Source organism: Phasianus colchicus, chromosome 17, assembly GCF_987193195.1.
Source record: "Phasianus colchicus chromosome 17, bPhaCol1.hap1.1, whole genome shotgun sequence".
Classification (NCBI taxonomy): domain Eukaryota; kingdom Metazoa; phylum Chordata; class Aves; order Galliformes; family Phasianidae; genus Phasianus; species Phasianus colchicus.
Window position 1 is genome coordinate 13,404,986 of NC_143452.1, and position 15,013 is coordinate 13,419,998.

The window sequence follows — 15,013 nt, forward strand, 5'->3', positions numbered from 1 at the left end:
CACCTTATCTAACGACAAGGGGGAAATTAGCATTGTCCCTTGCTTCTGCTTGCTTGCTTGCTTTAAGGAGGGAAAAAAAAAAAAAAAAAAAAAAAAAAAAAGAAGTATCTCAAAAGTACAATATAAAAAGCGCAGGTGAGATAACGAAGCTATCGGCCCCGGCCGCCGCGTGTTTGTTTACTCCCAGAGCGGGATCTGCTTCCCCCCCCCCCCGGCCGCACCGCCTTTGTCGCCGCGCGGGGCCGGGACTACATCGCCCAGCGTGCCCCGGTGCGCCCTGATCAATGGACCTTATTTGAATAATCTGTGAGCCCTTGGACTCAGGCCAATCAGCTGTCAGGGACCCATGATAAATCGCAATGCATTATTGATAATCATAATTACTCTGACATGCGCATTCCGCCCAATGGGGGTAATTTCCCAACTCTAGGAATTTGTTGTGAAGAGGAAAATAATTGCTACTATTTTGCTCCCGATGCTGGTGCACCATGTCGCGACGGAAGCAGGCGAAGCCCCAGCACATCAACTCCGAGGAGCAGCCCCCAGATGCTGCAAATGGTAAGGGGGGGCCGCGGTGCTTTGCAGCCCGGCTGATGCGCGGCGGAGGCAGCGGGGCGATCCCGGGGGGGGGCTTTTCTTTACCCTCGTGCTTCGCCCTCTGCTCCTTCCCCCCCTCGGGCTCCGACTCCGAATCCCCGCTGACTTTCTGGGGGCGCTCCGCTCCCCTTCGGGGTCTCACCGCGGAGTTACTCCCCGGGGCTGCCCGCACGGGGGGGGTTGCGGGTTGGTGCTGCCCGCAGCACGGCCCCAGGGGCCCTCGCCCTGGCGGCCTCCGGTGCCCCGCTTCCCCCCCGTCCCCCGGAGCAGCGCCGGATCCCGCGTGGGGGGCGCGGGGTGCTGCGGCCCCGTGCGCTCAGGGTGCGGCCCCGTGGGAGGGGACCCCCAAACCTTCCCTGGGGCGGAAAGGATTTTGGGTGGGGGGGGCGGGAGGGGGGGGGGGACGGAAGGAATTGTGAACCATCTTCTCGGGGGTAGGAAATGACTCGTTCGGTTTCCCGATTTGCTTATTTCTCGGTAGTTAGATGAAGACTCTGTGGGGCTTTTAAAAGGAGAAAAAAGAGATTGGGGGGGTGGGGGGGGAAGCGCTCGGACTATTTTTGTTGGAGATCACAATCGCCCTGGACCTTTTGTAGCTTGACCTCCAGCCATCTTTGATTTCCGACTTCCTAAAATAACTCCGGTGAGCAAACGCGGGGTGTGCGGGAGCGCTTTGTATTTGGGTGGTGCGGGGGATTTCTCTCCCGCAAATCACTCTGCCTCCTTTTCGGTGAGCTCGCAGCCTTTTGCCTTGCGAAGGGAAGAGGAAAGGATATATTTAAACTTCAATTAGCCCAGAGCCCTGGGTGGGCGTGCAGGGAAGGGGCTGTTTGCCGGCGTTTCCCCACAGGAGAGAGGAAGGCTCGGGGCTGTCGCCGTGCCCGGCTTCCCCCGGCGGAGCCGCATCTCCCCGCGGGGCTCCGCTCCGCCGCGGGCTCTCCCCGCTCTCCGCACCCCGAGTCGGGCAGAACGGAGGAGCGGCGGCGGCCCCGGGGTCCGTCCCGGTGTGGGGAGAGCTGCCGGAGCGGCCCCGGCCGCTTCCTTAGAGTTGTAGGTGTTGTGGTCAAGCACTTCTGTAGGTCAGCTCTAAAGCTTTGGGGGGTTCTTTGCCTTCCCAAGGGGCTGCTTTTCTAGGGGGGTGGGGGAGGGAGGATTCCAGTCCTGGAATTGATCGATACCAATGCACGTTACGGGAGCTGTTGATTCCCAAACTGCAGGAGGTTCGGGCTCTTAATTTTTTTTCCTCCTCCCCCTTCTCTCTTCTTTGAGTCGAAATGTGCAATTGTTGGGTCCGGTTAATGGTGACTTAAGAATCGGCAAGCTGGCCAGAAGGCAATAAATCCCATGTTTAATGCATGACTGTTTTCCTTTGTGCATATGGTTAGGTTGGGGGATGGAGGTGATGTTTCCACATGTAAATCTCTGCCCGCTGCTGGAAAGCCACCTCCGGGGCTGCGCTGAAACAAAAGGGTTAATAACTCCTGATGCGGCCCATCGGGGCGGGGGAGGTGTGCTGCGAGGGGAGGATCGCTCCACACCGCGCACTTGGGGCAATGGGCAGCTGCTTTTGTGTTGGTCGACCTTTTTTTTTTCTCTTTTTTTTTTCCTCCCCCTTCTTTTAACATATCCCTCCATGAAACCCCCCGCCCCCCCACGAGAGCCGGAGCAGGACGGGCCAGGGGGAACCTGGCGAAGTTCTCACCCCTCCGGGGGGTTCTGCTGCCGCCGGGATGGGGCCGAGGCCGCCTTTGTGGGTCGGAGCGGAGCGGGGGCACCGGAGCGCCGCCGGGATGGAGCTGCCGGGCGCCGCCCCGCGGCCGCGCTCTGCCGGGACCCCTCGGGCCGGCCCTCGGTCGGGACGCGTCCCGGCGGCGCGGCCCCGAGCTCTGCGGGAGCTTCGTGCCTTCCCAAATTAAAACACGTGGGTTCCGAGTGTCTGATCTCCGAAGCGCTTCCCGTATTCCCCGCTCCAGGTGTGTCCGAGTGCTGAGGGCACATAACAAAGTGGAAATACCGCAGGGATTTGGTTTGGACGTTATCGAGAGAATATACATAACCGAAATAATAAAATCAAGCCCTTATCTCCTAGTTTGTAAATGCCCTTTTTTGTTTTGTTTTGTTTCCCGAAGCGATGCGGACCCACCTCTGCGAACAATGCGGCGCGTTAAGCTGCGGCGCGGCCAACGCGGTGATCAATTAACAGGTCAAAAAATCAGCAGGTGGGCACCGGGGGATCATGCGACAGAGAGAAATTAGCATTTCCACAAAGGGGATGAAAATGCCCATTGTGCCCCGTAGCCGCCACTAAAAAATATATTTTAAAACCATCTGATTTATTCTTAAAAATACAGTATCAAACTGCAACTTTTCTCGGGGTGGTACTGGATTTCATTTCTTCAGTTCCGCGCCCTGTGCGTGGGGTTGTGCTGATGTTGGTGAAGGGTTCGACGAGGAAAGTGATGGGTTTGGTAGCGGTGGGTTTTATTATTATTAGTTTGGATTCGTCCGAAATGGGCGCAGAGCGAGGAGGGGGGTGGGGAAGGCTGGGACGCGCGGGGCTGAGCGGCCGGAGGGGCCCGGGGCTGGGCGATGCCCGCTTGTTTTTCCTTTTACGTAAGTGAAACATTATATTGGTTGTAGTGATGGAGCCCTTCGCTGGGCTCGGCGGCATGTGACGTTTTGACAGAGCTGCTGCTCTAACCTTTGCCTCCTCCCGCTTGCTGTGGGTGGTAAGTTGATGTCAGGCTTACAATTAGGACTCTCATGCAATTGACCTTGGCAGCGGGGTTTGTGCCGTTTAGCTCGGTCTTAAACACTGTACTCGTGTTAAGTGTGGTCCGGGGCCGCCGCGCTCACAGCTGCGGGAGGAGCGCACCGCGGAGCTCCGCGCAGAGCAGGTAGGGCCGGGCCGGGCCGCTCCGCTGCTCGTGCTGGGGGGGAAAGCTCTATTTTTGTTACAACACTTTTGCTTTGTAGCAGGACGGGGGGGAGCCCCTTTGCTTTAAATAATTATAATAAGAAAGGTAATTCTAATGCATGGGTGGCCCCTGGGTTTGCGGACCCCGCTCCCCCCTCCCCGCGGGCTGTGAGTGCCCTCCGCTGTCCGCCGGGCTCCGCACGGCCGCGCCGGGAGCGGGGCGAGGTTAACCGCGGGCGGGGGGCACTGCGGCGGCTCCGGGCTGTAAAGCGCTTCGGAACGACCTCCGGAGGCTGCTGGGGCGAGAGCGGGGCTCCGGGCCTCTCTGGGGGAGGCGGGGGGGGGGTTGTGAGCGGTGTTCTGGGTTCGAGAGCTGCAAACTTTTTTCTTCTTCCACGTGCAGCTGAACGCTGCTTTGCCCCTCGGGTGCGGTGTGACCGTGGCTCACAGTGACCTTGGGCGGATCTTTCTCTTTAGTAGAGGGACGACCAAAAAGCAAATCGTTAGATACGTGGTCAGATGGTTTAAAAAAAGGCCTTGAGGAAACCTGAAAGCATGAGAAGTTGCAGTTGGGGTAACACATGGATGGCTTGGGTAACAAATGCTGCTGATAAATTCGGCAGAGAAACCACTGAGGCCTTTGGATTAGTCCTGTAAGAAATCAGCCCAAGGCTTTGTGTACTCGAGTGATTTTTTTTTTATTATTTTTTTAAATTTTTTTAAAGTTTTGTTATAGTTGCAGTTAAAATGTATTATTTTGCATTGGGGCAGAAGGAAAAGCTCAGGCAGTTCTGGAAGTGGCCAAACTTGTCAGCTGGAAGCGTGAGGGGCAGCAGGGCAGTGCTGGGGGGCACAGAGGGCACCTTAAGGCTGACTGCTCCCAGCCTCCAGGAAACAAGCACTGTGTCCACAGCCGAAATCATGTTCAAGTATTAGAAGCTGATCATACCTGGTCAGTGGGAAAAGTGCTCACTGAAGGCATTGAACTGCCCAAAGGAAGGAAAAGAAAACAGTTTTAGCCCTGACCGATTCCTTCTAAATCACATCCAAGAAAACTTTCTCACAGTTGAAAATAAGGAGGCTGCTAATTGCTGAGCTGAGCGGTGGGCCAGCAGCGCCCTGCTTGGAATGAAATCAAACCAGATAAGATTTACTTCTCTCCTCTTTTACTGGTTCTTTCTCTCTCAAAAAACCACCTCCCTTAATTCGAGCAGTGTGGATTTTATCAGCCCTTCTTGTCGATGACTGCCTTGTCCTACACAATAGTGGATTTTTTCCATCCATTTGCCAGTGATTCAATCTAACCCCCCTGCTGGGTTTACTGCATTCTTCTAACTTATTGGATAACTAGATGCTGGGAGATAACATTCCTGAAATTCGGGGGTGGGGAGATAAAAAAAAAAAAAAAAAAAGCACAAAAAAAACCCACTGCACCAAGGCCAGGAGAAGCCCTGCTCCTGAGAAGCCTTTGGAGAGAGCAGAGCAGAGTGCTGTAGCTGGCTTGGGCTGCTCGGGAGGTGCTCACAGAGCTGGGGCTCAGCTGGGTGCAGGTGTGGTGCTGGTGTCAGTGGGTGTTGGAGTGCTCCTCTGTGTCCCAGATGCTGTGGGGTAACTGAACACTGTATTTCTACTGCATATCTTCCAAACCACCACCACCGAAGTTTTTTGGGATAAATGAAGCACTGTACTCCATCTCCCTGAGTTGTAGGGAAGCGTTATGCCTTACTTTCCCTGCTGTGTCATACAGCAGGTCAATGCAAGCTGGGAATTCGGTTCATTTGGAGTGCTCAGGTAGTGCCATGCTGTCAGATGGGGGAACTGGCAACCAAAATGTGATGGTAACAGTGCTGGCAGCTGCACGGGGCAGCCCCACCTGCTGCTCCTGGACCTGGGGATCTGCTGCTCCATGCTGAGCGGAGGCAGGGCTGTGTGAGACCAGAAAAATCACTTCTGGAACTCCTCAGAGTTATGGAAATGGGGAGTGTGGATTTTGTTGGAGCTGGAGGGGAATGACAGTCTTTGGATGTAGCACAGTCTTATTGGTGGCAAAATAAGGAGCTGTCAATGGGAGGGAGTTAATGATGGTATGCTTGGAAGTAGTTTAACTTTGAGAACTTGTCTAGACATGGTTATGCTGGAATACCTCCTTGGGGGGGCTATAGTCTGTCCTGTGGGCATCCTTGCTCCACCTGAAGCATTTCATGTGGCCTCCATGGAGATGCAAACTGTGGTGTGATGTGTGTGCTCACAGGAGAGGTGGGCAGAAAGTTTCTGCTCTTCCTGAAGCAAAACCTTGGGGTATTTTGCAACTCGGGAAGATAAAGCTCCAAATACTAAAGGACTTGGAAAAGAGGTTTTGGTGTTTACGGCTGTGGTTCTGTGAAGTACCTGCTGGGTGGGAATAGTTACTCACGTAGCCAAGGAAAGATCCGGAGTCTGTGCAGCACGGTCAGAGAAGACACTTTTTCCACTGTTGAGTGCTTTCTTTCCCATCGTAACTGCTCGGACTCTCCCAGAGATGGGAGCTTGAAGACATCCGTTCTTGACCTCAGCTGACACTAATTATTGACCAAGTTCTGCATCATGTCCTTCTTCTACTTAAGTAGTCTACAGACCAGATTTGGTTTTTTGTAGTTAAATTGAATTTAGGCACATCAGTTTCCCATTTGCGATGGGAAGTATGTCAACAAAACTCTTATTTTTATTTTTACATTTCCTTCATTTGTGAAAGTTGCTTGGGGGGGAGGGGAGAAAAAAAAGTGTGTCACTCTCTCTGTATTGCTGTTTAGATATGAGGGTTTGAAACCATGTTGATCATAGCTAAGAACACCTCGTTCAAGGAGGTCTTGAAATGTAACCTGATGTGAGTGTGTTGAGCAGAATTGTGTGTGTCCAGATTTGGATGCATTGCTCTGCAGACTGCAGTACAGCAGGTCTCCAGTGCGCAGAGGCTCGAGTTGAACTAGTTTTCTAAAAAACCTTTCATGTGTACTTCCATCTCTCAACACATTAAGCAGTTAAAGTTTTGATTAGTTGAATATATGTGTATATGTAGTACTCTTTTACCTGGACAAACGTCAAGGTTTACAATATCACCCCCACAGAGCTCTTGTGCTGCCCCAGAGCAGACGGTGAACGTGCTGGGGCTGCTGCCCAGACACCTCCACCCTGCCATGTACAGGATATACACGTATCGGATGTGTGGTTCAGTTACACCTTTAAAATGAAAGCCACAGATAGCTCTGGTGCTTGCAGGGTGCTTGGTTCCATTTCAGGACGGTGTGGGTTGGTAGTGTGGAATCGGAGCTCAGCCCTGGGATGAAGCAGTGGAGATCCAGGACCTGAATCCAAGGAGACTTTCGATTCAGATGTTGTCTGTTGGGACCTGCAGCATGCCCCTGCTGTGTGTGGGAGGCGAGTGGGGGACCTGCTTGCCATACCCCGGCACCCATAAAGGTTGGAGCACTTGCTGCAGGTTGCAGGATGCTGTGTGGTGCTGGGCTGTCCAGAGCTGTGCCCGTTCCCCCTCACTGCAGTGAGGGGCCTGGAGCTTCGCCTCCTGCATGCTCACCCACCTTGAGCTCGGCAGGAGCTTGGTGCTTGAAGGATGGTTGGGTTGAGCAAAAACATCCTGTTTTGGTTTAGAATTTCTCAACCTCTCTTCCCATTCTGGTACTTCCCTGAGTTGTATTTTGTACGTGTCCTCCTGCAAATAGTGCTTGGTTTGTGGGGTGGCAGCAGGTGGAGGGCAGGAGTGGACCTGCGGGTTTTGTCTCCTTTTAGTGAGAGAGAAGGAATAATTTACAGATGCAACTAAGCACTGCGTCCTCATTGGGTCTGAAACTTCATGTGTGTCACAAGCAGGGCTACAGCTCGGCATTCTAGTAATTGTCAGCATCACTTTAGGTTCATTTCTGCCTCTGGGGTTCTTGTAAGTTAATCGTTGTCTTGTTATTGCTGTGACTTTCTAGAGGCTTTTTTTGCGTGAGTTTGCTTCTGAAGTATTTCAGAGCTAATATTGGAGTTAATTTTGTTTCTGTCAGCCTTCTTAGGTAGTAATTACCTCCATAATGGAGGAGTGAATGTCACTTACTGTATTGGTGTACAGTGAAGAATGAACTGCTCTGAACTTTGTGCTAACAATTTCTGTGAGGCCATTAACTAAGAATTTTGAAGTTCAAACAAACAAAAATAACCGAACACAAAGTAAGCTTACAGTAATCAGGTTTTTTCCTCTGTTAGGGTGGCTGTTTTGTCTCACCTGGGTTGTACTCTGAGCTGTTCTGCAGGGACTAGCTGGCTTGTACTGTTCCATTTCTATCAGTGTGAAGGGATTTGTGATAAACTTCTCTCAAGCCTCATGAGACTTTCTTTCTATTGGTTTTATGGAAAACTGAGACACGTAGTTTCTTAACGCTGCCAGTGTACTCGTGGCAAAGGAGTAGGATTTCAATCCATAAACTGAACGGTGGGACTCTCAGAACATCCTATGTCTTTGGCTTGCAGTTCTGGTGGGGCCGGTCTGAATCCAGCGATTAACAGTGTGACTTTATTTTAAGGGAGTCCACGAGACGTCCCAGGTGATGGAGATGGCGAAATGAGCTCCAAAAGGTGCCGAACGGAGGAAACAAAGATCTGTGAGAAATGCTGTGCAGAATTCTTCGATCTCTCTGAATTCCTTGAGCATAAGAAAAATTGCACTAAAAATCCACCTGTCCTAATCATGAATGACAGCGAGGGAGCAGTCCCTCCTGAAGGCTTCTCTGAAGCAGCTGTCGGGAGCTTCTCGAGTGACCGAGGGGATAGCAGGGCACGCAAGGACACTCAGGCGAAGGGCTGCGCCGGTTCTGCGGAAAAGAGAGAAGGAAAAATCGATGCCGAATCGGTAGGAGGAATGTACCTCAAGATAGAACCCCCAGCTGCACCTGCGACTCCTGGGCTGAGCTATCTACCAAAATCCAAAGTACCGAACACTAACGTGACGTTGCAGACGATACGTGGCACTAAAGTGGCTGTGAACCAGCGTACCACCGACGCCATCGCTTCTTCAGCCGCTGGCTTTAACGCTATTCCAATGATCCTGGAGCAGCTCGTGTGCTTGCAGCAGCAGCAGCTCCAGCAGATCCAGCTGACGGAGCAGATCCGCATCCAGATCGCCATGATGGCCCCTCACGCCCTGCACCCCTCCATAGCCGCTGCCGCCGACCCGCTGAAGGCGCTGGGTGCTCACATGTCCCAGCAGCTGTCGGCCGCCGTGGCACTGATCGGGCAGAAGGCGGGCAGCCAGAGCCTATCGCTGGAATCCTTGAAGCAAGGCAAACTACCTCATGCTAACACTGGTGTTGCGGCCGCCGGCTCGCTGGCTGCCGGCCTCTCCTCCTCCTTCCCCCTGAAGCCGGAGGCAAGCAGAACCTTCGCCGGCTCCATTTCTCGGTTCCCGAATCCTTTGCTACCTCAGTCCTCCCACTCCGTCATCTTTCAGAATCCCCTTTCGGCTGTTTCTTCTGTCATAGATTCCTCAAAGAGGGTGAAAGGGAAACCTCCCAATATTTGCGTGTCTGAAAGCAAATCGAACGCGGAGGAGCCGTTCTTCAAACACAAGTGTAAGTTCTGCGGGAAGGTCTTTGGCAACGACAGCGCCCTGCAGATCCACCTCCGCTCGCACACCGGGGAGAGACCCTACAAGTGTAACATCTGTGGTAACCGCTTTACAACCAAAGGAAACCTTAAAGTGCATTTTCAGCGTCACAAAGACAAATACCCCCACATCAAGATGAACCCTTACCCGGTTCCTGAGCACCTGGACAATGTTCCCACAAGCAGTGGGATCCCGTATGGGATGTCTGTGCCACTGGATGAGTCTAACCTAATTGTGGATAGCAAACCCCTGCTGACAAGCCTGCCTACCTCCGCAGCCTCCAGCGCTCCTCCGAATGCCCCCAGCCTCACGGGCACCAAGGAGCCGGCCACCTTCTCAGCAGAGCTGCCCTCACGGCCTTCTCCAGACAGCGAAGGCGGCTCTTCCTCATCTGGGGCAGTTGGTCACGAATCAGGAACGGAGCAGAGCTTGAGCTCCCCGCAAGCTGCCTGCAGCGTCAGCATCTTCCACGTGGGCGGGTCGAATGAGCAAGGCTCAGAAACATCCAAGCTTCAGCAGCTGGTTGAGAACATCGATAAGTCCACTGCGGACCCCAACGAGTGCCTGATCTGTCACAGAGTGCTGAGCTGCCAGAGCTCCCTCAAAATGCATTATCGCACCCACACTGGGGAGAGGCCGTTCAAGTGTAAAATCTGTGGCCGTGCCTTCTCCACCAAAGGGAATCTTAAAACTCACTATGGTGTCCATCGGGCCAATACTCCTCTGAAGATGCAACACTCGTGTCCTATCTGCCAGAAGAAGTTCACAAATGCCGTTGTGTTGCAGCAGCACATCCGTATGCATATGGGGGGACAGATACCTAACACACCCCTGCCAGAAAACACCTGTGACAGCGCTGAAGTGGATCCTGCTGCAGCTGAGAAGAACGGTGAGGTCAGCCGCCCGGATGAGAGCATGGAAAGCATGGAGATGGAAGAGGACCTGGAGTCTCAGGATGGCCCCAGCAGTTCCTCAAAGCCTCCTACCCCATTCGATGCACAGTCGGAATTGCCGGCCGCAGCCGCTGGCTTCTCTGGCATTGCAGCACTGGAGAATCAAATGAAGATCGTCAACTCTGCTCTAAACCTGCAACGGCAAAGCAGCTTGAAGTCTAGTGACAATGGCTCTACAGAAAGCGATGGCATGACGAACGATTCGTCTTCTGTGGCTGGAGACCCAGACTATCAGAATGGCCGAAGTCCTGCTGCCTCCGAGTCCACCTCGCTGCAGGCTCTGTCCCCTGCCAACAGCCAAACTGAGAGCGTGAGGTCAAAGTCACCGAGCTTCACCGGCCAAGAAGATGTAGGCACAGGAGGTAAATCAGAGGGTCCTGAGAGTGCTGCTGGAGAGATGGAAGGGGTCGTTGCTTTGGATTTAACTTACGGCAACATTGGTCGGAAAGTCATTAAAGAAGAACCTGGGCTACACTTTGCAAATGGAGAGTATGGTGAGTAATGGGAAATGGTGGCAATAAGTTGGGGTGGGGAAATGGGATGGAAGAAAGGCTTTTCTAGCAGGACAGACAGGAGGCAAAACCTATTCAGTTCCCCCTTCTCTATTTAGACCAGGAGTGCTTTCCTGACTCAGACTCACAATTAAAAAAGTTCAAGGCTTAAAAAAAAAAAAAAGACATCTCATGTAAGGGGGGAGCACAGGTCCTTAAAATAAGTAGAGGCCACGCGCTTGCTCTCTTTCTTGGACTTACCTGATGCTTCCCTGTAGCTATTTAAAATATACACATTGATGTTCTTGGAAAACCGTTAACCCAAGAATGTGGCATTAAAACACTGGAGCATTTTGTGGGGTTTTTGAGCTGTTTAGCACCGAGACTGGTGTTTATCTAAATTTGGTGAGGAGGTGAGAATGTTGAAGTCTTAAATTCACTAGAAAAGACAGGAATGAGAAGGTTGTATGAGGGTAGCAGCCCTACCGTAGGGCTCTGCAAGCATATATCTCTAAAGGCGGGGACTTCTGTGTCCCAGACAGACTTTTCCTTGAATGCAGACGTAGCTGGGATAAATGCTCTGGGTGTGTGTAAATAAATGTGTGTGTATATATTCCTCTTCTCTCTCAAGGTCGAAATAGTATTCCAGCTACTTTTGTTAGAGCCCCGCCAGCCCTCATAAAAATGGAAATACCAAGTGAGCGTCCCATCAGCGCTGGCCATTTCATTGGCCCACCAGCTCTCTCCCCTGGTGTTGCCCCTCTCCTCGTGCCACGACCGAAATTCTGCCGTCCAGCCAAACAGCACATCTGCACTACATGTGGGAAGAACTTCTCCTCTGCCAGCGCCCTGCAGATTCACGAGCGGACGCATACAGGGGAAAAGCCATTTGCCTGCACCATCTGTGGGAGAGCCTTTACAACGAAAGGGAACCTGAAGGTAAGCTGCCTCCTGCACTGTGATCCCCTTTGCTGGGCAAGGCCTTACCGAGGAGGGAAAAACTATTGCTGTAGGGAACAGCTTGGGCTTTCTTGTGGCTCTTCAGATGGTCGCTTTGACTCCTGTCTGTCTGTCTGCAGATTAGTCCATTTGCCCTACAGGGGGCTCACAGCTCCCTGGTGCAGTCCTATGAGAAATCTTCAGTTTGCTTGCATAAATGTAATTGGGGAGGGAAGATGTTAAACTGTGCAATTTGTGAGCAATCACTTGTGGGAAGCAGCAGCACCTTGTGTGTGGTGTGGAAGATCTTAGGTGTAACATCTCTTCCAAATTGCTTGGTGAGGCGTTTTTTTCCTGTTTTCTTATTTTGCATTGAGTAGTACTTTTTCAGTGCAGTCTGTTGGTGGCAAATAATGTGGCTTTTCTTTTTTGAGAGGTAGGGGAGCAACTGTGCTGATGTCATTCCAAATAAGTGTAAGAACACATTCCTACAAGCACTTCAGTATAAGCTGAAGAGCCGTGGTTACGTGAGGCTGCTGAATGACTGTCATGCGGGTGGAAGGGTGAGGATAAAGGCAGGCGAGAGCTAACCAGCTTAAACACCTACCTGAAGGCACACTGACTGTGAATGCACTCTAACTTCTAGTTGCGAGCAAAGCAGACTGTGAGTTTGTCATAAAAGAATTGTGACATTAATGGTTCTCTGTTTCCCTTCTTGGAAAGGTCCATGTAGGAACTCACATGTGGAATAATTCTGCCCGGCGGGGAAGGAGGCTTTCAATTGATAACCCCATGGCCCTACTGGGGAACGACCCCAAGAAGGTATCCGAAATGTTTCCCAAGGATATCATGGCTCCTTCAGTGAGCATCGACCCCGCAGTATGGAATCAGTACACGGCGGTACTCAGCAATGGCATAGCAATGAAGACCAACGAGATCTCGGTGATCCAGAGCGGCGGCTTACCGCCCCTGCCGGGCGGCGCTGCGGGCGCTTCGGCAATAAACACTGCGGCGGCTTCCAAGACGGATGGGACCCAGTCTGGGGCTGGTTCTGATTCGGAAAAGGCCGGCGGTGCTGCTGCAGACAACGTGCCAAAACATCAGTTCCCTCACTTCATGGAGGAGAACAAAATTGCTGTTAGCTAAGAACTCTAGTGAAGATGACATACAGAAAGAACAAATATATATATACAAACATATATTTTTAAGAGATTCCACTTCAGCCTCCTATTTTCCTATTGACGTGCAAATGATTTTATGGTTGTCTTTGTAAGATTACGTTGCCCAGAGTACAATCATGGTATTGCTTTGCAAATAGTAAATAATAAAGAATAGGATTTCCTTTTATTTGGAAAGATGCGGGTCTTGCAAAGTAGTTCTTATGTGTGACTTTAATGTGTACAGCCTTACAGAAGTTTCTACAACTTGAAATTCCAAAGGTTTAGATTACTTACCTCTTCATTTAGAGTGAAATACTTGGGGGTTTAAAATAGAGTGGAAGCAGCCTACTGTTGGAGGAGAAGCTTGTATTTACTGATAAGAAATGAAAGCTGTTAATGCGGGTAAATATCCTAGAATGTCTGCCGCCCTCTTAGAAGTAGTTTTTCTGTTTGAATTTTTGGCTCTGTGTGATTTCTGAATGTACTTTTTTTTACTATAATGGCGATAAAAATGACTTTTTTTTTAAATTCCTTTTTGCCTCAGAAGTTCTATGAAAGGAAGTTGCTGTTTTTCTTCAATCACTGCTTCTAAGGAATTCTGTTTCATTGACTGCTGCTTATTTAATAGTACTACTAGAACAGTCCTCCAAGTGTAGTGCCAAAATCCCTACTTCCAAAGATGTGCAGTTTTTCCTAGATGTTTTATTTCAGTACCAAGAGCCCAAAACAAATGGGTGGGTGGGTATGTATATACTTTTTTCTTTCTTGAAAGGGAAGACTTGCCTTGGGAAGTCAGGTCTAAAAGCTCTGCAAGGAATCTCAGGTGACTGTTGCAATTAGGCATGGGAACTAGTTTCCTTAGCAAGAGACTTTTTTTTTTTAGTTTTATCGTTTTAATTTGAGTAATTTAGAAGATCAGTCTGTGTAAACCTGTATTTAAATATGAAGTATTCATGCTTAGGTTAAATGTTTTTTTTGGGTTTTGGATGGCATTCCTACTCTGGTCATTAAGTTTCTTGGTGGTCTGTGAAGTTGCATTCTGCCAAAATGTTAATTAATGATCCGTGCATATTGTATGAAGGTTGCTGGGATGGTCATCTGGATTCTAAGTTATCTACCTCATTTTTTTCTTTTTGTAGATGTAGTGTCTATTTTTCTATTAATGACCACTGTAATAAACTGAGATTCAAGCAGATGCTTCCATGCACTATCTGAAACCAAAACCTGATGTATTAGTGGAAGCACCTGAAGACTTACTGGACTGACCTTTCACTATTCCTCTACTGTCTGCTGGAACTGTGTGTAATGGGATCCAAACCAGACTGGAAACTGAGCGTTTGGTAAAGAAGGACTGAGCGATGGAAAGAAGTCTTTGGGGACCACAGGAAATCAAGTCCAGTCTCTGTTGAGAAAGGCTCCAAAAGTACAGATTACCAAAAGTTTGTGTAATGTTGTTGCACCTGATTCTTGCTTATGATCTCTGTATGCCGAGTTGTGCCTTTCCTGCTGGACTTGTAAGTGAGAGCATACCAGTACCTGTTTACACTGTAAGATGGATATTGTTACATGGAACATGCAAAAGGCATCCCTGTTGTCAAGTTTTCTGCATTGTGAATGTATGACTTTTATGTAAGAACTCTGTAGTTTTGAGTATCTACTGACGAGTTTCTGTTGACATTTTGAGAATAAATTTTGGGATGGCTTTTTCACACGCAGTGCTTAAGTTTTTCTGGTGAAACAGGAACGAGTTTACTGAAGTCAAAGCAGCTGTTGATGTGAGAGTAGTGTGAGCACAGCATGCCTGTGGCCTCTGCTCATCAGCCTCTCACCTGAAGGACTGCCCTGTTCCTCATTGCTATTAGCTCACTCAACAGGAGACTCTTTGCATTTGTGAATGCAGTATGCTCACTGAGCGAAGGCAAAGACATAAGGCTTAAAATGTTAAATTTGAACTTGAAAATTGGCTTGATTTTTTTTTTTTTTTAAGTGATAAGTCTGTAATATATTAGCTGTATTCTAAAGAAACCTTTCCCTTGACTTACCCTTCTAGTCCAAAATGTTTCAAAAAGTAAGCAGGGTGAGGTTCCCTCAGGGAGTTGGGTAGCAGCTCCCCATGTGAGGCTCAGTGAGGCTGATGAGTGCAGGCTGGAGCAAAGTATGGGTGGCTGTGGTGGTGGTCCAGGTGGAAAGGACCTGCAGCAGTGGGGAGGCAGGCTGAGACAAAGGATTGGGGTAAGTAATGTGTCTGTCTGTGATGTTTTCCAGGTGAAAAGCATCGTGTTTGCAGCAGTTTGTGGTTGTTGGTAGATTTGGGATTA

The 15,013-nt window shown here is 50.2% G+C and overlaps 1 protein-coding gene across 4 annotated transcripts; it reads left to right on the forward strand.

Moving 5' to 3' along the window:
* Positions 1-217: 217 nt before the first annotated feature.
* On the forward strand, positions 218-14,421 carry SALL4 (spalt like transcription factor 4). Of its 4 annotated transcripts, none has more exons than XM_031616055.2 (4): positions 218-558; positions 8,074-10,599; positions 11,228-11,535; positions 12,259-14,421. In XM_031616055.2, the coding sequence occupies exons 1-4, from the start codon at positions 489-491 to the stop codon at positions 12,679-12,681; spliced, it is 3,327 nt and encodes a 1,108-aa protein (XP_031471915.2). In that variant the 5' UTR covers positions 218-488; the 3' UTR covers positions 12,682-14,421. The 4 variants fall into 4 exon arrangements, with proteins under 4 accessions (XP_031471915.2, XP_090008240.1, XP_090008239.1 ...); XM_090152114.1 differs by lacking the exon at positions 218-558 and adding an exon at positions 2,625-2,816; XM_090152113.1 differs by lacking the exon at positions 218-558 and adding an exon at positions 3,262-3,326.
* Positions 14,422-15,013: the final 592 nt, after the last annotated feature.

Bases quoted from the DNA above. Each gene is read 5' to 3' on its own strand.
- SALL4 (XM_031616055.2), top strand. From the start codon at position 489: ATGTCGCGACGGAAGCAGGCGAAGCCCCAGCACATCAACTCCGAGGAG. The intron at 559-8,073 runs GTAAGGGGGGGC...CTTTATTTTAAG, and splicing joins GCCCCCAGATGCTGCAAATG to GGAGTCCACGAGACGTCCCA. The intron at 10,600-11,227 runs GTGAGTAATGGG...TTCTCTCTCAAG, and splicing joins CTTTGCAAATGGAGAGTATG to GTCGAAATAGTATTCCAGCT.